Genomic DNA, 23,310 nt, shown 5'->3' with positions numbered 1-23,310 from the left:
TGGTGCGTTTCACGTTCCAATTATTAAGCATCAGCATAATTCGGCATTGTGCGCCACTGAGTCGCATTATGCTCTGTAATTGGAAAACAGCCACTAGTTTGTGTATTTTCAGTCATAAAGGGACAATATGAAAGACAGGTACATAAATCATACATTTTACTTAGGGCGTTTGTCCACTACAAGGAATTTTACGGTCCGGCATTCCGATTTTTTACGGTCCGGTATGGCACGCAATTAATCTATATACTAGCTTGTGCACTATACGTAATTTTACTGTCCGACATTTTACTTTTCCCTATTCCGGATGGTTTTTTGTGTCTACGAGTCGCTGTAGGTATAATTGTTTTCGAATGCCCACTTGCTTGGATTTTACTGTTTTTACTGCATATGCCAATTAAAAGCAAGCTCTTGTTTTACTTTCTTTTAGTTGGCAATGAGATTTGAGAAGTCGGTATTGTTATTTTATATACATTGACCAAGCATTGACCTATAATTATTATCTAAGTAAGTGTTGGTAAGTTAAAGTTCAAGTGGGAATAGCTTTAGCTCCTCGTCACCGATTAAAATAAATAAGTGAAACACGCCTTTTAAATCTCTTACGGAACTTTACTTTTTATTATAACGAAGTAATATAATATTTCACCTTCTATATTTTTTACTCGTTTCTTGTAAAATGCAAAAACAATCATTTATGATAGCATTATACCGCCAAACTTCCTTGAACTGTACCGCACTGATCCGAGTAAAGACGGACAGGTGCACAAGCAATTCATCGGTTTTTTCATGCCACACCGGACCGTAAAAAATCGGAATGCCGGACCGTAAAATTCCTTGTAGTGGACAAACGCCCTTACCCCCGATATCCGATATCGGATCGGATAATGTGAAAACGCTCTAAAGTTATTGACGTTGACACTTGACAGTTCATTTATTGATTTTGGTGTTCAGCATGAACTGTATCGGAGTTCTTGTTCTTCATCTTCTATTTAAGTCTTAAATGTATACATACTTTACTCTCTTTTTGTGAACAGTAAATCTGTGAGTCAGTCAAATTTACATCGTTAGAACCATTGGGCATTGGTTAAATTATTAGAAGGCAGTAGCAGTCAAGTAAGCATATTCGAAATTCCATGTTTTTATAAAATATGTTATAAGGGGGCATTTCTCATTAAAATAAGTATAAATAACTTGATAATTATTAACAAGTCTTCTATTAAACATTTAAGTTTGTGGGTGAAACAAGAATCCTAGATAAGAAATTAAAAATAAATAATTATTTTTCAGCGAGTAAAATCTGTTTTGTACATTAGTCTAATATAAGCACAATAATTTAGCAGAATGTCTACTCGAAACTTACGAAGACTCTTAGGTGCAACCACACTACCACCAGTTGAGGATGAAAACTCTGATGATGACTTTGTACCACTTTATACAAGACAAGAATCTGCTGGTGCAGCTTATTCCATTGTAAGTATAGATGTGTTTTTGAAAATTTAACATTGCAAAGCAATTGTTCTTATTATTGTATTTAAGAAATGCTAATGTATAAAACTTGATGTTTATTATTGTTTAGTACATGGGGGGGTCACCCGGGTTGCACTGAGATGAAAAATAAACTGTAGGTATGTAAAATGTATGTAAAATTACATCTTTTACAAGTGACTAAAGCTGTACTTGTTACAAACAAAACAAATCTATACTATGTAAAATGCACTGCAAGTTAATGCAATTTGAAAATTTTAATAGTATCTAAGAATCTTAAGCGAAAACTACTGTTAAAGTTTACGTTTGCATATTGCTTAACAAAGCTGCCCTAGCGAAGTTTATTCTTTAGTAAATTTAAATTAGCATAAGTGTACAATTATTATTGAAAATACAATTTATATTATGCTTTGCTATATCAACTGAAGAACCTAAGATTTTTTAATACATGTGTTCTATGCGTGATATTTTTTCATGATTGATCAACCCTAATAATAAAAATATAAAGTTCCATACAAAACATAGTATTCAATATTTTGTTGCCAGTTGGAAGTAAATTCCACATCTGAAGCTGAAGCGGAAGCAGACAATAAGCAAGATGAGGAAGCTGAAGTAGAGAATCCGCGGCAAGAAAAAAAGAAGAAAAAGAACAACAGGAAGAAAAGGAAGGCAAGAGCAGCTGCAACAGCATTTGAAGTAAATATTATGCTGTACACTATTAGTTTTTATAGAAAAATCTTTATGGAATATTAATCTTAATCTTTGATAATATTAATCTTTGATATAAACAATTTGATCCACAAATACTTTCCCAAATCCAATTCCTTGTAATTTTGTGTACAAAACTGTAAATATTGTATAACCAAAGTTTCAAATTTAATTGATTCTTGAAAAATGTATACCTACCTGCGCATATACCTGCGCCCCCGAGTCTTCCCATTTCTTCTTTCTGTTCGGGACCTCTCCTTTCTTTTCCGCAGCGCTCCGCGCTACTAGAGTGAGCCTTCTGTTTTGTTATTTATAACTTTTTTTTTTTTTTTATTGGTAATAGGGAAGTGCTTGACCACAATCTCGCCTGATGTTAAGCTGAGATGTGGTCTAAGATGGAACGCGCTTCCCTAGGAGGTACCTGTTCACTCTACGCTTGAAGACTCCCATATTGTACTCGTCTTTTTCTAACTTTCATCAATCATAAGTAATTTGAACATTTTAATTTTTATGATTTTAGATGGATGAAATTGATAGATCGGTTCGAGAGGTAAATGCTTTGCTCGGAGAACCAGTGCCAGTCGTAGAGGCCCCTGTACAGGAAGTTAATCCTGGACCTGCACTATTCTCCGTCCAGCAAAAACATCTTGATGCTAATAACGAATTGCGCAGAATATTCGGCCCAGAATCAGATGAGGATGAAAGACGGTGTGTTGTTTATCCTAAAGGTTCTTTAAATATGAATTAGAAAATTATTATCAAACATAGGTATGAACAGAAGTATGAACTTTTGTTCATACCTACGTTTGATACTAGGAAACTGATCCAAAAGAGTTAAAATTGTTTAAGATGTTGATATGATAATTTAATCAAACTTGAATTAACACCGAGAAAATGGGTTGTAAAGGAATTGTTTTTGGATACATTAAACACTTAAAAACTCTTGCAGGCGTCTGCGACAGCACAATGTTCGCCCACAGAGAAATATTGTACTTCCCAAGAACTACAATTTCAACAAAATGGGTAAAACAGTTGATTTGATGTAAATTGGTCTAATTTTTATGTGTATTTAATATTTTAATGGGTTAAAATTTTTCCTACAGGTCTCACCACTGTCATAAGAGATCGCAAAGATGATGTTACATATTTCAGCTATGAACATAGCAGAGATTACAGGACGATGCAACAAACATTCTTGGACAATGTTGCAGGGTGAGATTACTTTTAAGTTAAATTAGAAATATATGCATATTGCAGCTATTATACCAAAAGATCTATTGCTTTATCTGTTAAGTGCAAGTAGTTTTTAAAGTGAAACTTTTATTACATCGTCTCAAACTTTTTGGTCTGTGTAGCGCATGTCGCGTGTATCGCGGCTGCCGAGTAGGTATACCTACTCGGCAGCCGACCGTCACGCGACATGCGCTACACAAACCAGTGTTCGGAACCGTTCGAACAGTTTCACTTTTACCGTGGTTTCATAAAACCACACAACATTTTTAGTTTAATAATTATCGTTTAGTGCTTTTCATACTGCTTTAAAATGTTCGTGGCTTTCATAAAAAATAGGTAAAATTTTAAATTTTATAATCGAATACTTAATTATATAATGTTATAAATGCCACGGCAATGTACATGGGATATTTATATTTTATTTTGTTAATTAAAATATTTTAACAGTTTGAGGGCTGCTGGAGTTATGCCTCCATTAGAGGATTTATTGAAAACGATGCATGTTGAAGCTCTTTTAGAGGTAAGTTCGATAATACATTATTAAATTATACTTGTAAACTTAGAAAAAGATTACTCTAATTTATATGTATTAGTGATGTACAATTTACATTCATGGATATACAATATACACATAAGGTAAATTTCCAAATTACAGTCAGCTGATATCTTCTTCCGCATGGAGAATTACAATTTGGCGAATGATATAATCGAGCAAATCATTGCATACTTGCAGTATGTGGCCCACCCTTGCTTCACACTCACTGGTGTAAGTGTAATCATAGTCATATTCATATTCTATAAGCTAAAAAATTAGACATTCTTCAATCTAGTATTCATTTTTAAATTTTACCTCTAGAATTTAATTACCATACTCTTTATACATTACAAAAACAATAAAATAAAAAAGAAACTTTTATTTCAGCGACGGACTCGTCTAGAATACAAGTTCATAGAGAATCGTCCGTTCCACATTGCTCTGCTCAAATATCTGCATCTACTAACGAACAGAGCTTGCCACCGAACCGCTTTGGAGATAGCCAAAGTTCTGCTCAATTTGGATCCCACTGATCCCTTGGCAGTGATCTTTATAATAGACACTTTGGCCTTACGAGCTCGGGAACATAAGTGGTTAAAAGATGCCGTGGAATACTGGAATTCTACTCGGGAGGGGAATTTTCTTTTCAACTTGCAGTACTCACGGGCTATGTGCTGCTTCCACCTGTCTAGGTCGAAAAATAACCAGTGTAAGTTAGGTGGGGATGGATCAATTTTCTAATTTATTAAATTTTTTTATTTAATTTAATTAAATTTATTTTTACGTATTTATTTATGTCCCTTTACAAAATAGCAAACATTGTTATATTATTTTAATAATATTGAATATCATATAGATCCACCCGGTTATCAATAGTGGTATTTTTTCAGTCGATATTGAAGAAGCGAACAAAATATTAAAGGAGTGTTTGTTGAAGTTCCCGTTTGCCTTGATGAAGATCTTGGAGTGCAGTAGCCAGAATCTGTCCCAGCAGCTAAAGGAAAGCCATTTGTTTAACGGCTTTGCGATAAAGAAGTAAGATGGTCTATGCATAATTAAATGCAATAAATATTCAAAGTTGCCTGAACTATATTGCAACATTTACTGATTTATTAATATTTACTACGTCATAAAATGTGCACAGAACATTTTTTATATAACCAGGATTAAAATTTGTATTTTAATTTCGCTATTTATACATCCATTGGAAACATATCCATCCATTGATGTATAAAGCTGATCAGTTGGTCTTCCTCCCTTAACATTTAAACTAATTAAATTATGTGAGAAAAAATGTTTAATATTTTCCAGTTTTAATTATATTCTTCATGGAATATTTTATTCCTTTATAATAATTGGCAAATTGAGATCAGATTGATTACTTACATATGAAAATATATACATTCATAACACAAATATTTATACATTCTATATAGACTACAGTATTGGCAACAATTGTCTTTACAAAGGAGCAGATTTTTACTTATGTATGTTGTTTTCTCTAGTACGCCAAAAGCGCTACAAGACTTAATGTCGTTGTATGCAAAATTCACTTGGTCCCGTTGGCGCGAACCACCCGTAATGGAGTGGCTGCTAAAAAACGCCACAGAACTGTCCATTAAGTATGATTCTGATGTGAAGTCACAGGTGTGTATGTTTTGCGTTGTGACCTTCAAGGTAAGTACCGCTTCGGGACGCATGGGTTTATAGTCGGGCCATTTTTTTATTTATGTTGCACTTGATTTTACACTTATAATGACTTACATACTTATTGATTTTTATTATTTTTTACATTATTAAATCATTGATTAGACATATGTAAGATTGACAAAATTTTCGTTTGTGTTTATTTTCTTATTCTTGGTTTTTTTTATTTCAATTCTTTTTTAAAAGATAAGACCGATTTTTCTTATTATTTACACTTTATGTTAGCAAAATGGCCTTACTATAAAAGCTTATGATTATACTTTAATTAATTTATGTTTACAGAATAATATGTCTTGCAGAATAGGAATAAACACTAGTTTGTCCCAATAAATAAAATTATACGAGTTTGTAATTTCAGTGAGGTTTTTAAATACAAATTTAAAGTTTTTGAGGCTTGTGTTTGGGTGATTGCAATAGAGCTTGTCCACTTTAATCATGGATGCTAATAACATGCTTTGAGCTAATAACACTTGGTTTGAGGGAATGCGGAATATTATTCTTGCTAATAACACTTGGTTTGAGGGAATTCAAATTCTTGGAATGGCATGTGTTATATGTGTTTAAGTTTTCAGGCTATGGCATTGAGGGAGGTAGAAAAGAACTTATCGGTGCTGCAAAAGTGGCCGGTCGAAATCGTGCGGCATTTGTGCGTCATAACCCCGATGTCAGATTTACTTGTTGATGGTGTAAGTGTTTAGTGATAATAATTCATATTCGAAGGTATTTTATTTTATATAATAGTGCCTAAAATTTGGAATTAAACCCATATAATTTTTTAACTGTTTGATCAAACTTCTCAAGCTCTAATCCGAACAATGAGCGGTCTCATTTGTATTTTTTGTCCAGATTTTGTAGGCCGTAGGCTAAAGAGAAAACACACTGAAAAAATTTAACTTCTATATGAAATTACTTTGGCAAAGTATCAAGCTTCAATAACTTCGTTTATATGAAATCGATTAATACATCTAGTAGCAAATGAGAAATTAAAAAAAAAATTAGAAAAAATTAGATTGCAAGCCGCGACTCGCACGTGCATCTTTGTGCTGTTCCAAGGCGTTTCTAAGTTTCCACTCATCCCTTTACGAAGTCTGTTAATATAATTAGTAAAGATTCCAACAGATCTGTACAAAGTGGGTAAAGTGGGTTTGGCGGGTCACGAGTGGCTGAATTGGTCAGGCATCCGCCCAGGAATGGCGCGAGAGGAAGCGGGTTCGAGTCCCGCCTCGTGATCGAATTTTTTCTATTCTTTATAAATTGGGTTAACTTTCCAGGCGGTACCAGAAGTGCCGGCATACTTGAGCGCTGACCCAGTGCCGCCTAAAGAGAACAACATCAACCGCTACGGTTACGTCATGCAGCGTCAGGTCAACCGCCAGTTCCTGTTGGAGTTCCTGCGCACTCTGCAACCGTTCTTCGATGATAACGACTAAACTGGTTAGTATGGGACTTGGTGATCGATTGGCCTAGACTCTAGAGTAAAGACTGAATATCAGGTTTCATGAGATAGCTCTAAAAAGTAAAATATACTAAGTGCATGTACATATGTTTAATGTGCGGCTATTTTAAACAGGTACCATATACCTACGTAGATTTGATTGTGACTTTCAATGTTATTCTTTTTTTCAGATTGTGCAGAGATGAAAATCACAAGAAATATGGTGTGGTTATAAAATGAGCAGAGGCATAGGAACGCATTTTTACTCAAGCATATAAATCATTTTAAATGTTAGAATATCTTGATGTGCTGAATAACCTACCTATGAAATTATTACCATCTCTCTATGTGTTTTATATAATATCTTGATATTGTATATTAGGCCTACGATTTAATGAGTTACTCCTGTTTTGGATTTTAAATTGTTCCTCGACTGTGCGAAGCACATTAGTCTGTCAAAACTTTTTCTACTTATTAAGATTTTTTTTACAGATTTTTTATAATCCTTGTAAATTTCATCAAGTATCATTTATCTATCTTTAAACGGTACATATATACCTTGATATTTTGCTGTCTTTGCGATTGTAGACAATATTTCTCATCGTATTAAATGTTGTATTGAAAATATAATATTATTATCATAATAATTATGTCTGTTTGTGATAGTAGTTTAAATGTCTAGTACACAAATTATATTTTTAGATTCAAGATCTTGATGTCTATTATCTACATATTGCTGACAAAGCGTAGACATTTAAAAATATTTAAATAGTCGTTAAGGTATTCTTATTAAATTAACAGAAGAAAGAAAAGCTCTTGCTTGTATGAATTTAAATTGTTTGCGTTTACAAATTAAGATTTTATTTTGAAATTTTACGAAAATGAGTTTATGCTTTATGGTCGATAAGTAGCAATTTATTTGTGCTTTATACAAAACTTGTAAATAGAACTATCCGAAGCTTATTTTTTTACGTTTTTAATCAAGAATATATATTGCTAAATGACTGGATCATTGATAAGAAGATGTAAACAAACTGCATGCCAAAGTCCTATTTTTCCAAATTGAATTCTTTTCGATTATTTTCCAGTCCACGATTAATATATTTGCCGAGGCCTATAGCCCTAAATGATTTTTTTATTATTACATAGATTTTTCATAGAATAGCATAATATTTATTATCTCGAAGTAGTGCATCAAAGTTAATGCTAATAACGATACAGATCTCAATGTGATTTTTGTCTAACATAGATGTTTTTTTGAAATATCTAAGTAAATGTGAAACAAGTTAAAACATTTAAACATGTACTACAGTATAAGTCTCATTGTGAAAAAGTTTTAAATAAAGAGAACTCCAACATGTTGGTTTTTATTTGTCCCCAGCAAGCTGCAAGTCCCCAGATTTCTTCTTGTTTAAAATGAAACATGTCATTGTTTTAAATGAAACATATCATTTAAAACAAGATGAAATTTTCTGCGAAAGGATAGGATCACAGAACATTAAAAACAACTACTACAACAACTAGGTACTACAACTACTTTACTGTTCTGTGGATAGGATGATTAAAAAATCGGTTAAGTGCTAGATGGACTCGCGTCACTAAGGGTTCCGTATAAATAGGCATTTTTTAAATGACCCTTTTTAATTGCAATGCTATGGTGTTAATAATATTTTATAATACATCTCGTTTTATTTTTGTGATAGCTGCCCTCTATTGTACTATAAGAACCTATATAAACTTGAAAGTGACTTGAATGCATATTATTATGTACAATAATTATTACCATAATTTGGATTCATTATCTATATATATGTCGTGGCCATATCGTAGATTTGCTCATTTCATGAAATGGCCAACATAGTTTGATCAGATCGTTAAATCGTCAACGTTTCACAATTTGGTCATCGACATTTGGCCAGATCGTATAAAATATCTTAGAGAATCCATAAAACATAAAAAAATTCAGAATATTTTAAGAACTTGTTTAATGTCATTTAAGTTAGTGCCGCGGTAGCGCCGGCGAATACCAGAAGCGAATTGTTTTTTCAATAGAAAACAGTTAGGTTAGGTTAGGTTAGACTTTAATAAACAACGCACGAGCCGAGCGAGCAAAGCGAGCGTGCCGCGGCAGCGGCCGGCGAGTGCCAGAAGCAAATCGCTTTTTAAAAAAGAAACAAAAATGGTCGCATTTCGTGAAATGGCCATCCACGTCCATCCAGATCGTCGATCTGGCCAAATGTGGATGACCAAATCGTGAAACGTTGACGATTTAACGATCTGGTCAAACTAAATTAGCCATTTCATGAAATGAACAAATCTACGATATGGCCACGACATATATAAAAGAAAGTCGTGTTTTTACTCCTCTTATAACTCAAGAACGGCTGAACCGATTTAGCTGAAAATTAGCAGGGAGGTAGTTTAGAGCCAGGAGAAGGATGTAGGATACTAAATATGTACCACGGGCGAAGCCGGGGCGGACCACTAGTTATCAATAACGAGCAAAAACTTACAAAAAAATGTACCTACGCGTTTTTGATCCCTTAAAGATTGTTATTATTTTCATTTTATTGTAAATGTTTGTGTATATTTCAAGCGTCTACCGTTTGCCGCTAACAATATCCAGCCAAAGAAATTCGTATGCTATGCTTATTTTATTGTTTTTAGTGTTTGTTGGTATACCGGCAGTATGTAGGAATTATACATAATCTCTAAAATTTTTCTATTTTTTCCCTTTCGCTACGGAACCCTAATAAATGGGATTAATCTTAGGGAAGATGACGTGTTATATCAAAACGATGGGGATTTTTTAAACTTGAATAATTGTAACGAGCACTCAGCTGGTATATCATAGTGATACAGACAATAGACATTAGTTATAAATTATTATCTATAACAATTTGTCTTCTTCAGTGTTGTCTTCAGTCTTCTTCAAATCAGTCAGTCATCTTTCAAACAACGTTTTCATAATACCAATACAAACAATAAACATTTATAAATTGAATATTTATTGATGATAATTTTCATCGTAAAATGTTTCATAGTAATCCTACATCGATATTTTGTATAATAGCAACGGAATTTTGCGAAAGATTTTCATTTTGCGGCTTACGAAGTAAGAAGCATGTGAAGGTATGTAACAAATTATGTGCGTAAGTATTTATACTTATTACCTATTTCGTTTCCTTCAGCTATTTTATCCTTATACCTACGAAACGTTTTGTGCCTTCATGAAAATGCTGCCACTGTTGTTTACCATATTTTTATAATGATGTGCTACACAATGCCTTTGGTGGGAGCGATACTAGCAGATAATTTTATTGGTCGATACAAGTAAGTAAAGCAAACTATGTAGGTATATGAATTCAGTTAAGTTATTACGATTCAGTCATTTGAGTTATAATAGGCTAGGGCTACCTACAGACATTAATATCTAAGGTGCGATAATAGGTTGATTCTTACCACTTACTTTAATTAAACATACCTACCTACTGAATACCTACTTATCTTTGAGTATAAAAATAACATCATTTTGTGCAAGCAACCTTTTGGGAAATAAATTAGTAGTCGCCACTAGAGCTGCACTAAAGCACCCTGCAAAGTACCCTGTATGTCACTGTGCTAAATGCTAAACGTACCTACGTAAAATATTTTGGTTTACATGACTATGTCGTGAAACAAACGCCGTAGCCCGTAGGTACTTCGTAGTCGGGAATTTGCCTAAATATGTTGCTATAAGGTTGCTATGATGTGTAAATTAATATACATTTATTTCTACGTATATTTTTAGAGAGCAAAATATCTGTTGCCACTTGTATTGTTTCAGAGTTATATTGTATTTCTCAATTATATACCTCTTCGGAACAATATTGACGTGTTGTTCTGCGATACCTCCTCTCATGCTGCCGCCCACGTGAGTTTCATGTATCATCTATCTCAGATTAAATTTAATCTGAGTCATCTATAACCAATTTCATTTCAATGCATCTTTTATTTATTGCATAATACATATCAATATACATAATAGTTTTATTGAAGATTCTCAAATTATATCTTCACCTACATACTTAAGTATCTATTGCAAGAATCTTTGATATGATCTTAGAATGTATCTACATTGTATATCTTTCTATAGTAAGTTTTCTTAGCAACAAACTGAATTTCGTATAGTTAGGTAGGTACTTATACGTTTATGCTTAGAACGCTTAGAATGTTTGGATTGTCATCCACAGCAGAATAGCGGAGATCGAGTGACCAGATTGCACGCTCTAGATCAGATCTATTGAAGACCGCAATCGGATTATCTGTATGTTTACTAGGGTTTCACGGTTCACTTTAATTCACAGAACTACATCAATGATCGGCTTAGCATTGATTGCTACTGGAACGGGCGGCATCAAGCCGTGTGTAGCGGCATTTGGTGGAGATCAGGTAGTTCAACTACATACCTTAGCAGTGAGCTTCGCTTGATCCATTGTTACAAAGGATGAAAGCTTGCCTTTCAAATACCTAAGCTGTGTGTGTTATTGGGCTTCTTTCGAACAACTTTGAGTTCATAAGTTAAGTCCCTAAATAAAATAAGATGTAAACGAGAGCTTTTTATTATGGTATGGTATTAACTATACAATATTTTTTGATAGGTAGGTAACTAGGCAGGAAAATATTTATAACATTGTAAACAATAACTAAAAAGAACAATGAAATGTGTGGGAGAACTGAATCTGATCTGATTAAAATATTATACCCCCTGAAAATTTATTTTGTTTGGTATTCACAGTTTCCATACAAAATTTAATAATGAACCAAATATACTGGTATGCAAATAATACCAGCATACCAAACAATGCATACCTGATTAATACAGTTGTTTCAATATTAATTTAATAAATCCTGAAACAAATTAAATTAATTATTTTATATTATTATCTATCATTTTGATTAAAGTTTTCAGATAATAATAATAAGCTCCGCCCGGGCTTGCGTTTTTGTAATATTTTCATAATTTTAGTAGGTAATCCTAACGCAGGGGGAGATAAATCCACTTAAAATCATTAAAATCCGTAGCGCCGTTTTTGAGCTTTTAAGTTTTAACTGGTGTGGTTACCACTTTTGTTTATAAAACTAGCTGCTCATTTCGGTTTCGCCTCGGTACGTATATTTTTGTTGGATTTTAATAAATCATTCATCATAATAGGTACATTAGTTTATAAGATAGGGGGCTAAATATTCACAAGCAAAACAAAGTCACGGCGGCCTCACGGTTTCGTCACGAGCAATCAATCAATTAACAACAGTAAAAGAAAAAGTCAGTTTTATTTTGTAAATTACTTTAATGGTAACTAGTCTCTAATTTATTATGTAAGAAAATTAGTCAAATCAAATTATCGCTTTAACTACCTGATTGTTCATAATCAAAGGCATTAAAGGTTGAGTAATGCATAGGCCAATCTATTAAAATACGCCTATAACTTGTAGTTCCGTTTACCCGAAGAGAACCAGCGCTTGCAGCGGTTCTTCTCCACATTCTATTGCACGGTGAACCTGGGCGGCTTCATGGGGACCATAGTGACGCCGACCCTCCGCCGGAGCGTCATGTGTTTTGGCGACGATACGTGTTACGCGCTCGGCTTTGGCTTTCCGTCACTCCTTGTTCTCATTTCTATTGGTATGAATATTCATTATAGGTAATTACTTATAATTATAATTATAAGAGCTTATTGATTGAACACCGTTAACACGAGTAGGTACCTCGTAGGTAGGTATGTAATCTTATGTAAATGAAAAAAAAAAACTTATATATAATATATCATGTCTTTACGTAACATTGCATTGCATTTAGGTATACCTACTTCTTAATGCAATATCTTTGTTTTCATAAGATTAGGAACAAGAATGAAGAACATCTATACTTATTTTGTTCATGGAAGTACGTAAACATTTAATTGCTCTTTTAACAGTAAAGTTAAGTTAAGACAGCAATTAAATGTTTAATTACTTCCATGAGCATAATGCCAATTATAAGTAGATGCACATAATACCTAATACCTATTTGATGAGATTCATAATATTATGCAGGATGGCAAAAGATAGTTCCATTAATTAGGTAAGCTACTTAAGTTAGGTAACGTACTCAACCCGGATTGTGCATTTGTAATTGTGTCATTATTATTATGTATGTTTCATTCTAATATATTACCCTATTATTATTTCAGTATTTCTGCGGGCTACAATACTAAGCCTCTTAAGAGCAGCTAATGGTAATTGAAGATACGCAGAATTATATTACTTGTTTAATAAAGGTTTTTTACAGTGACTTTTGTCGCGGGAAAGCCGTGGTACAGAATAAAAAAGCCGCGTGACACTATCACTCTCAAATTTGTGGCATGTGCCTGGGTTAGTAGCTCAAAGAATCTCAAGTCAACTGTATATATTTTGGGTTTCCGCAGCTCCATGACTCGGGGGACGTGCTTCTTTTTACGTTTGATAGGAAACTGCTAAGTAGGCCTCAATTCCCAGGATCGTTGATGACAGTTTTTCTAGAAAACAATGCTTTTTTTTACAAATAGTTTCGCTGCTCGATAAATACATCTTATAATTTATCTCACAAAACAGGACTTTGTATTTATATTATTTTTATACCTATTAGAATTATCTAAAGATAAAGATACAGTACAATAAAACGCCTTAGCAATAATGACGGATGATATGAGCGAAATATAGTAAATACGGAATACCTACCACTAGATCGAAATTAATGACACTAATTTGTTTTCCTTAATATAAATAGAGCTCTTTAATGTATCATGGTTAAATATAAATCATCGAGTAGGCATATAAATGACCTGAATATGCTTTATAACGTTTGACACGTCGCATCTATCATTCCAATAGGTTTGAGGATGAGAGGTGCTCAATCACATTTTATTCGTTTATCATTTTGTAACAAATTCACAAGATAATCAAAGGTTCTATTGAATTGTGTTAGGCCAAGCTTCCAAAAAGGATATTATGACCGATTTTTCGTGTAGGTAGGTAGTACTTACTTGTGAAAAATTTGACTTCTGAATCGCTTTTGAAATGTAAATATCAATCTCAAATTACCTATAGGTACTTTTATGGCAACTGTTAAAAATAAACATAAATCCACCATATATTAAAGATATGTCGATAGTACGTGGTTAATATATTAATTAATCCATCAGGCTCCAAAAGGTATTTATTTCCATTTAGATTCCGTTTAATATTAGTGAAATTGGAGAGACAGTTCATCCGCGGAAATCAATCACCCGCGGCGAACGCCGGCCAAATAGGTTTGCGTTGAAATGAGTTGTTAACCCGAAAACAAATTTTACACTATCATTACTATTTAAACGATACTGCGACTGAAACTGTGGGCATTTTTATTACGTATCTGCAGTTGATAAAATCAAGTTTTAAGTATTAAAAACATAATATTATTAATATTATTTCATATTTATCATATCTACTGGTACTTAAACTTACCAAAAATTTGATTGCAAAATTACAAACATACATACATTCCATCAAAATGATAGAATGAAGTTCCATTTTACAACGTATAAAGATAGAGCTCAGGGTGAATAGTTTTCATGAAAGGTTGTCTCTCTGATCGCTAATATATGCGTCCTCTGTGCGCTCGCTGGACAAATAATCCTCTTACCAGATACTTTAGGACCTTCATGAGGTGCGGCGATTGTTACTGCACCTGTCCTGATCTCCGTATTGTGTGTTGTAACAGTTTATTTATTAATGTTCACAAGAACTCAATTGTTACTGCCCCCGCTCTTACAAGTTTTGTGATGTTTTTGAAATGGTACATACCAACACAATATGTTTGTTCTCACAAAATTCAAGCCAATCACATTTAAGAACTTTGATATCATGTTACATGTATAAGTTCGAGTGTTAATTTTTATATTATATGTAAAAGAATTATGAATTATTCAGCTGAATATATTTTATTATATCAAGACTGTATGAATGATGAACTCTTAAGGAATCAATTTTAAAACTGATGTTATCAACATATTTTTAGTATGCATTCAAGAAGAGGTTACAGCATGACATAAACGTGGATGGTCCACCATTACAGCATTGGCTTGACTACGCTATCCATAAGTATGGCGATAAGCTGGTGGCAGATATGAAAGTTGTATGCTCCATACTGTACTTGTACCTCCCGGTCCCGATATTTTGGTCACTGTTTGATCAGCAGGTTTGTGTACTTTTTATGAAACAGATATTGTAAAGTTTTAGCTGAAATGATTTAAGTTATAGATAGGTGATAGATTTTAGTAATTTAAGGTAGGTACATAATTAAGTTCTCTAAAGACGACCAACAAAATATCAGTATTTAGGTTACAAGGAACTACGAAATATTATCACCTATACTATTACAGCAACTTCATGTTATTCGTGGTTATTCGTTATTCAACTGTGACCCATGATTAATAAGTTGGTTAATAAGTTTTTAAATTGTGTTTATTTATTTATTTAGTTCTATTGCTCAGAAAATGTTATAATAAAAATTAAAATATTTAAATTTTTAACAATAGGCGGTCTTATCGACATTGACATGATTTCTTCCTGACAACCAGACGTATGGAGAGAAAGTTAATTAAAGGAAAGGATATACAATAGTATGCTCTAATCTAGCTTCCTTACTTATACTATGTAACATTCACGTCATAACACGGCGATTTTATGATATGATTTTTGTGTCTAGTGATAGTTATGACGCTAGAGAGTGACATAGGCTACTTTATGGCTCGGTAAAACATCTCATTTCCTTTGACAACGTGGACGAAGCCGCGGGCGGAAACCAGTGTGCTAATGAATATGAGCTGTGAATTGAAATTGCTTTGCCTTTTGCTCGTGAATTGAGTAAATCGGAAAGTTTAAGTCGAAAACAATGTTTCCGTTGCGTTAAAACTTTATCTCGATCTTATATTTCGCTAGCTGGCTACAGGCATAAATTAAACGTCCTTATTTAATAAAATAAGATTCGGTTTATATATTGATTGAAAGCTATAATTGTGTTTATGTAATTAATTGTAGACTTGATGTTTAATTACATATATAAAATATACATATAGGAAATAATTTCCCCAAATATAATTATATAAAGTTGTACCAGGTAGTATTATATACGTACAATTCGATTGTGTGCAGACGAAACCAAATTTCATATAAATTTGATTTGGAAACTGCAACTACAAAAGTTTCTTGCCGACTTTTCTCCCTAAAACAGTTTGCTCCATCTTATTGTTCATATTTAAAGTGTTTCTAAAATACGTGTAGTTGAATGAATGTAAATTTGAATTTGATATAATTATAGTTTATAGCTATTAACTTGCTAATAAATAATAATGATAAAAAGATGATTTATTAGCCTTCACAACAACATAACTATTACAAAGGAACTAAATATGTAAGCATGTAGCATTTTCGTTGTGAAGGACTAGTGTCTGATGTAGGACCGTGAAATTAGCCCCCCTCGCGGATAGCACTATTATAACTAGGTAGTTTTATTATTTTAAGTCTATTGATTACAAAAGTTGAAATATTTTTCAACTGGTGCACATGCACCAGTTTCTCTTAGCTATCATATGTATTATAATAAATTATGCTTGACAGCATATATATTCTAATCTATGTGGTCGGTATTAATTATTAGGTATAGTTATAAGTCTTCAATATCTATCATCACTATAGATAATTAGTTAGGTAGAATCTAATTAAAATTGGGCGCTATGGTAGTTGGTAGGTTTCTAGGCTACGAACTAAATAGGAAATGTTATATGCTAGTTAAAGCAGCTGATATTTACTATCCGGCATCCATTCGAAAATCTGCATTCATTGCAAATAACTAATTATGAAAATTATGGTACGTTTGAAGGAGCATCCTTTAAATTTTAAAATATAAAATCAAAGTTCAGTTTATGCAAAGTTTCTTTTACGCAAAAATGAGAATCGAACGATGCGGAAAGTAGAATCGATACGTATGCTTACTGAAGTGCAAGGCTATTTTAATTAAGTTCAAATATTAATATTTCTAAGTTAAGTTTTACGCTCTAGATATTTATCTTTATCTCTTTATCAGGATATATATTGATATCTTAGACGTAATATGAATGAGGGATGTGCTTTATAATATTAGGGTTCCCGCTGGACATTTCAAGCTTCGCGGCTACGGAGTGAGATTTTCGGGGTGACATTAATGCCGGATCAGCTGCAAGTGATGAACCCGGCCATGGTGCTCCTCATGATACCAGTTTGCCCGGGAGGCGCCTGGCCAGTTCTACCTGATCTCCCGCCGCTGCATAAGATGTTCATAGGCGGAGTTCTTGCAGCAATGGCCTTTGTTTCCGCTGGCATTTTACAAATCGGGATTGAGGTAGGTTTTTTAAAAGTAATACGATAGTTATATTTATATTGACTTTGGTTTTCAACTAATCATGAGCATAAGTATTTCATGTTTTTGTTGTTGTCCCTAATGTATAGCAGTTGACGTACCAAAGCTGAAATATCAACCATAACAACATTACTAATAAAATACTATTAAAAAGTAGATAATTGGATTTTCAACCTTTCTATCACATAAGAAATTGTTAACTATAATATCATTTCAATATTGCTACATGTAACTTTATTGATTTTAATACACAATGTACATTTTATATTACTTAATGCAGCCTTAATAAGCGTGAGCGACAGCCTTGCATAATATTTAGTTAAATCTACTTACTTATTACGATGGCTGGAAATTACCTGCCTAATTAATAATTTGCATCAAGAGTATAGTTTCATCAACTAGGGTAATACCGATAATAATTTTGCGGTTGGTATCTAGTAATTCGTTTTAGAAATAAATCATAGGAAAGTATATTATGTAAGTGTTGATATTCATTATCATCATTATTATGGATACATCAAACATTTGTTGATATATTCCTTGGTTTCAATGTTACTGATATCTTCCTAAGTTCTTTTGGTACGGCAATATTAGGATCTCCGTTAAAATAATAATAAAAAAAAGATATAATAATATTGATACAATATCAACAATTTCGTAAGCTAATATCGTTATTTTTGTTTCAATTGCAAATAAATATTTCTAAAAATACAAACTTAACAGCGTTCGACTCTACAAGCCCCGTCTCACGATCAAACGGGCCTCGTGTTATTGAATACCCTGGGATGTCCCGTTGAAGTGGGCGTGAGGGGGGAAGGCATAGCGCACATCGAGGAGCAGGGCACGGCGCTCATGACTTCCTTAGCGCATCAAACCTATCTCGTCTCTGCTAGTTGCACGGTAATGTGCGCCGGGAGGATCATGAAACGACATTTGATCACCGCTCGAATCAATACTGTGGGTGGAATGGTTAGTCTGATTTCAAAGGGTATTCATAGCGTTGTGTCACTAATTCTCGGCTCTCCGTTCGGTCGGATACATTTCAAGTAATTGCGTGATAGCGTTACCATAAACAAACCTTCCGGTTTTACTTCACCGTAAAAACAGGTAATAACTATTACCTGTGTTCTTATGAGTTGTAATTTGTAATTTATTTATCTCAATATTTTATTAAAAGGGTTATTTTTTGCTGATAATTTCATACACACTCTTAGTCTAAATAAAATGTTATAATAATAAACTAAATATGTTGTATGTTATTTAAAAGAAATATTAAAATTCGTTCACTGCCAGCCAGTTGGCTGCAACGTGGTTACAGAAAATTAAAATATTATTTAAAAAAAAGTCTTGGCTTATGCAATATTTATAAAAGCAGCAGTGTCTAAACTGCGGATGCTCTTTATATTAAATTAGGGCTTTGTGTCATACAAACTTACATTTTAATACACGTTAAAATTGCATGACTGCAGTAAAGTATTACAAAATTTTTGTTCCTTTTATTGTACGGTTATTTTATTACAAATTCTGTGACATAAATCTCCTCGAAAGCGGCGATAATAATTGCTGGGTAATCACGATAATCGCGGTTACCCAGCAGGTATCGCAGTACTTTTAAATAAGGCTAGTTCTTGGATTTGCTACGATGCTACGATGTTTCCCCGCGTAATCTATAAGGACCTGGGAGCCCCGAGCTTCAACTGTTCCTATCATGCGTTCTAATATAATGTGTATTATGTAATATCTGTTTATGCCGCAATATACAAAGGACCGATTTCACGAAAGATGTTATCAGTCAGTTCCATGAATCAATCTCGCGGCGCATTTTGTGTAAGAAAATTTTATGTAATCTGAAGTTAGAATTCAAAGAGGATACATTATTGAATATTCAGCGAAGCAAGTTATTGTCATTTTGTTTATGTGCTTTTATTAAATTTAAACATTGATTTATCAGAATATTTTTTATTACATTATTAATTTCAGATTTCCTTAATATGTTTACTTCAAACGCTTGTAATTATAAACAATACTTAAGCACTTATGGATACTACCTCCATAGAGTAGAGCATACCCTTTTTAATAAATATAATATTGGAGCTACTAATCTATTAATGTTTGATTTTAATACTGTTTGCAGTTTATGCCTGTTATCGTTGGACAAAACTCCGATGACGAGATCTCTTTTTATTTTATGGATCCGAACCCTTTTATGAAGTCATTAACAGGGAAGCCAAAATTGAAGTATGCTATGTTATTTCATATGACTTTACTAATTAAATTCGCTTACTCAGCCGTCGTTTCATTAATAACGTTAACGTTTCTATTTAAGGGTGGTATACATTGGCGACACTGGGCCCAATAAAAACGTTTCAATAACTGTGGAAACCGATAAACAATTGAGCGATATTTACTACGTATCGAACGCTCCGATCGACCACATCGGCGAATCAGCTTACATGTGCTTACAGCCAGGGAAGTGAGTTCACCGGCACTGAATCAATATTCGATATACATATTCGAAAATAATTTCGTCGGTATTGGAATGAGTGTTTCGAATTTCCAGAGACGTAAAGGTCTATACACAATGCTACGTCGTACAAAAGGGTTAGACTAGAGTATGGTTGGATAGCGTTGGAGATATTGTGTGAGGCACCTATAGAGTGCAGTTGTTCGTGCTCCACCGCCCTCCTCCCATTCACGTCTACACCTTATCGATGCATAACGCCCTGATACATTTTGCGGGCTCTTATGTCCAAACCTACGTGTTGCTACGGTCTCGATTTGTTTCCTATACAGATTTATATGCGCGAAAGAACGTACATGTCACGTACACGAAAGATATACTTATGATTCGTGTATGAAAAATGTATAATGTATGCATTTTTCATACACGAATCATAAGTATATTGCATGCGTTGCAGATATTTTGTAAAATCACCTCGTATATGTAGCAAATGTCAATTGTAATTATTCATGAACACAGATATCCAATTAAGTTGGGAAAGACAAATCAATGTATAGAGATAACGGATCAGTCATCAGCTATATTACCATATATTATGAAGTAATTAATTCTGTATTATTTACTTTTCGGTATTGTTATAAATCCATAAACTGATAAACATACATACTTGATATATAATTTTATAAATTATATAGAGTTATAGGTTACATACATAATTAAAAATTTTGAGAAATATAAAATGAACCAAATCCTGAACATACATCCTTATCCTATTTATCTTCCTTTCAAGTCGCAATGTAGCCATTTTATGGTATGATTTTTGTAGCTGGAGATAGTGAGACTAGTGAGATATAGTTAGCTACTTTTTACCGCCTGCATCTCATCTCCACGACCATATAATTTCAACACTTGCGAAAGATGGTTTATACATGTTATACTTCAGATTTAAATGGCGCGCGAACAGCGCGGGCGGTGAAGTATCCGGTTCAGGCGAAGGGTACCTGCGCGCGGGCGGCGTGTACGTGCTGTGCCTGCGCGAGCGGCTCGGCCGGCTCGACGCGGCCGTGCTGCACGCGCCCAACCCGCCCAACGAGTTGCACCTGGCCTGGATCGTGCCGCAGTACTTCCTGATATCCGTCGCAGAGATCATGTTCGCCGTGTCGGGCCTTGAGTTCTCGTTTACACAGGTTTATGGATGATTTCTAATAACGCAACCCGTAAATCCCGTAGCCATAATACGGGTTTAGTAAACAAAGAAGTAAGAACATATTTAGATGACAATTTATCTAAAATTTTATGAAATTACTTTACCACTATAGGAGAAAACATTTTTTAAATATTTGCGATAAATCTTTATTAATTAAGTTATAAGTACTTATGGTATGCGTCGTTTTCTGAGAATGAATGTAAGAGTTTAATTTTATTGAAAGGTATTCACAGTACGTACTTTCAGGAAATAAGATGTCGATATTTCCATGTAAGCATACTTGTGCAAGCTTTCTTATTCTCTACCTTCAATAGTTATATTCTTTGAAACATATAAATATTTTGTCTATCTACAGATTCCTTTTATAAAACAACATACATGTTATATAATTAAGTATATGAATTGAAATTAAACAATTTCTTTTTTTTGATAATATAAACAATATTAAATTGTCCAACCATTTTGCATGGGAATGCAATATAATTAATGTTTTTGACAATTATTTTTAGGCTCCAAAAAGCATGAAAACTATAACAATTGCTGCGTGGTATGTGTCAGTAGCGATTGGGAACCTCATTGTCATATTAGTGGCACAAACTAAAATATTTGAATCAAGAGTAAGTGCAATAGCATATTATTTTTTAATGATAATATTTAACATAATATATTATTATTACAATGTGATTTGATTTTTCTTGGCGACCTCTGAATTTTTTTGGTACTCATAAATTTCGAAAAATATCAACTTCGTAAAATAGTTTGGGTTTTCTTGCTGCACTGAGACCCTGACGATTTATATTTTGTATTTTCGCAGGCTGCAGAATTTTTCGTCTATGCCGTCGTATTGACAATCGCAATGCTCGTGTTTTTAAAAATGGCCCAAGGCTATTGTACTCGAACAATAGAGGGTGATGGTTCATCGACTGAGAGCCACCCTTTGCTACGTCATCATTCTAGGGTGCGAAATGTATCAATTTTTAAGTACTAAACGTATTAAGCTCCGTGTACATGAACGTAGACGGGTGGAAACTTTGAAAATTCTATACACGATAAAAATGAGGGAAATATGTTGAAATTAATCTTTTAAAAATTTACTGAATTTATTTTCTAATAAGCTAGTATTGATTTATATATCTAGTCTTGATATAAATAGACTTGGAGATTCGAATATAAATACGTTCTATAAACTTCTTTCATATGATTCACTGTATGGTGTAATATAGTGAACGGGGAGCGTTAGATTTTCACCTCAAAGCATAAAGTAGACGTTTTGTTCAAGGAACTTCAAAACAAATACGTAGCTTTCAAGCGGAGAAGTATTTTCCGAGTTGGTGGCTGGTGAAAATTGCAAGCGGGACGAATTCGCGCAAGTTTACAGTTAGAGTCACATACAAAAATTAATTTCCGAGTGTCGCCATTGAAACTGTTTTGACACTAATGGATTTTCTTTCATAACTGGCCATGCGCTGAACTTCGTTATAAAATTTCTTAGTTTCTACGCGCCTAATAAGTCTTGAAAATCTAGCTCATAACAAGTTTCTAACAATTAAGTATACAATCATACACTCAATCGATCCCAGATAAAAAGGATCAGGCATTAGATTGCTTTGTTTCATTGATCAACAATGTTTACCGTAAAGAAACATCACTGATTTTCTTTGCGTTGCAGATAAATTCGGAAATACCTGAAAATAAATTGAACCTCAAGCTTTTGAATTTAATTTCAAGTAGATTCTATGATTAAGGCATATTATCTGAAAACCGCTTTCTCTAATTAAGCGGGCATTAATAACAATTACGTCGTTTGTACAGACTGACTAATTCACTTAGCCTTAATGCGATGTGCTTACAATTGATCAGGTTATATCCGTCCATTCATTATCTACGAGTACCCGACCAAGAACGTACAGCGGGCCGGCAAGTAGCGCAGCATCTTGTATGGGCTTCATGGAGAGGGCGCGACCTACTGCGTGGCCGACCAACGCCTTTGTCCATCTTGCAACTCCGAGCTCGAGTGACGTGAAAGCTACTACATTGGCTAAGGACTAACATGTATACACTAACACTATATACTACAATTTACAGCACAATAGCTTACAATTATAAT

General features: G+C 33.6%; 1 protein-coding gene across 1 annotated transcript; it reads left to right on the top strand.

Moving 5' to 3' along the window:
* The first annotated feature begins 947 nt into the window (after positions 1-947).
* On the top strand, positions 948-23,252 carry LOC149911242 (uncharacterized). The gene is made up of 28 exons (XM_090119401.1): positions 948-1,110; positions 1,335-1,467; positions 2,029-2,178; positions 2,711-2,898; positions 3,140-3,213; positions 3,294-3,402; positions 3,871-3,943; positions 4,079-4,189; positions 4,346-4,667; positions 4,849-4,993; positions 5,464-5,635; positions 6,238-6,351; positions 6,937-7,094; positions 10,145-10,215; positions 10,292-10,433; positions 10,927-11,013; positions 11,447-11,531; positions 12,576-12,765; positions 13,411-13,493; positions 15,157-15,336; positions 17,281-17,517; positions 18,259-18,504; positions 19,670-19,773; positions 19,862-20,008; positions 20,940-21,183; positions 21,713-21,820; positions 22,018-22,161; positions 23,064-23,252. Exons 2-28 carry the CDS (start codon positions 1,339-1,341, stop codon positions 23,250-23,252), a joined length of 4,002 nt encoding a protein of 1,333 aa, XP_089975527.1. The 5' UTR covers positions 948-1,110; positions 1,335-1,338.
* Positions 23,253-23,310: the final 58 nt, after the last annotated feature.

This window comes from Colias eurytheme, chromosome 1, assembly GCF_061535395.1.
Source record: "Colias eurytheme isolate Ceu_HAF_F1 chromosome 1, ilColEury1 Martin Lab GWU primary, whole genome shotgun sequence".
NCBI classification, from domain to species: Eukaryota; Metazoa; Arthropoda; class Insecta; order Lepidoptera; family Pieridae; genus Colias; species Colias eurytheme.
The sequence above is the reverse complement of the archived record's forward strand: the minus strand, read 5'-3'. Positions and strand labels throughout refer to the sequence as shown.

Bases quoted from the DNA above. Each gene is read 5' to 3' on its own strand.
- LOC149911242 (XM_090119401.1), top strand. From the start codon at position 1,339: ATGTCTACTCGAAACTTACGAAGACTCTTAGGTGCAACCACACTACCA. The intron at 3,214-3,293 runs GTAAAACAGTTG...TTTTTCCTACAG, and splicing joins CTACAATTTCAACAAAATGG to GTCTCACCACTGTCATAAGA. The intron at 10,434-10,926 runs GTAAGTAAAGCA...GTATTGTTTCAG, and splicing joins AATTTTATTGGTCGATACAA to AGTTATATTGTATTTCTCAA.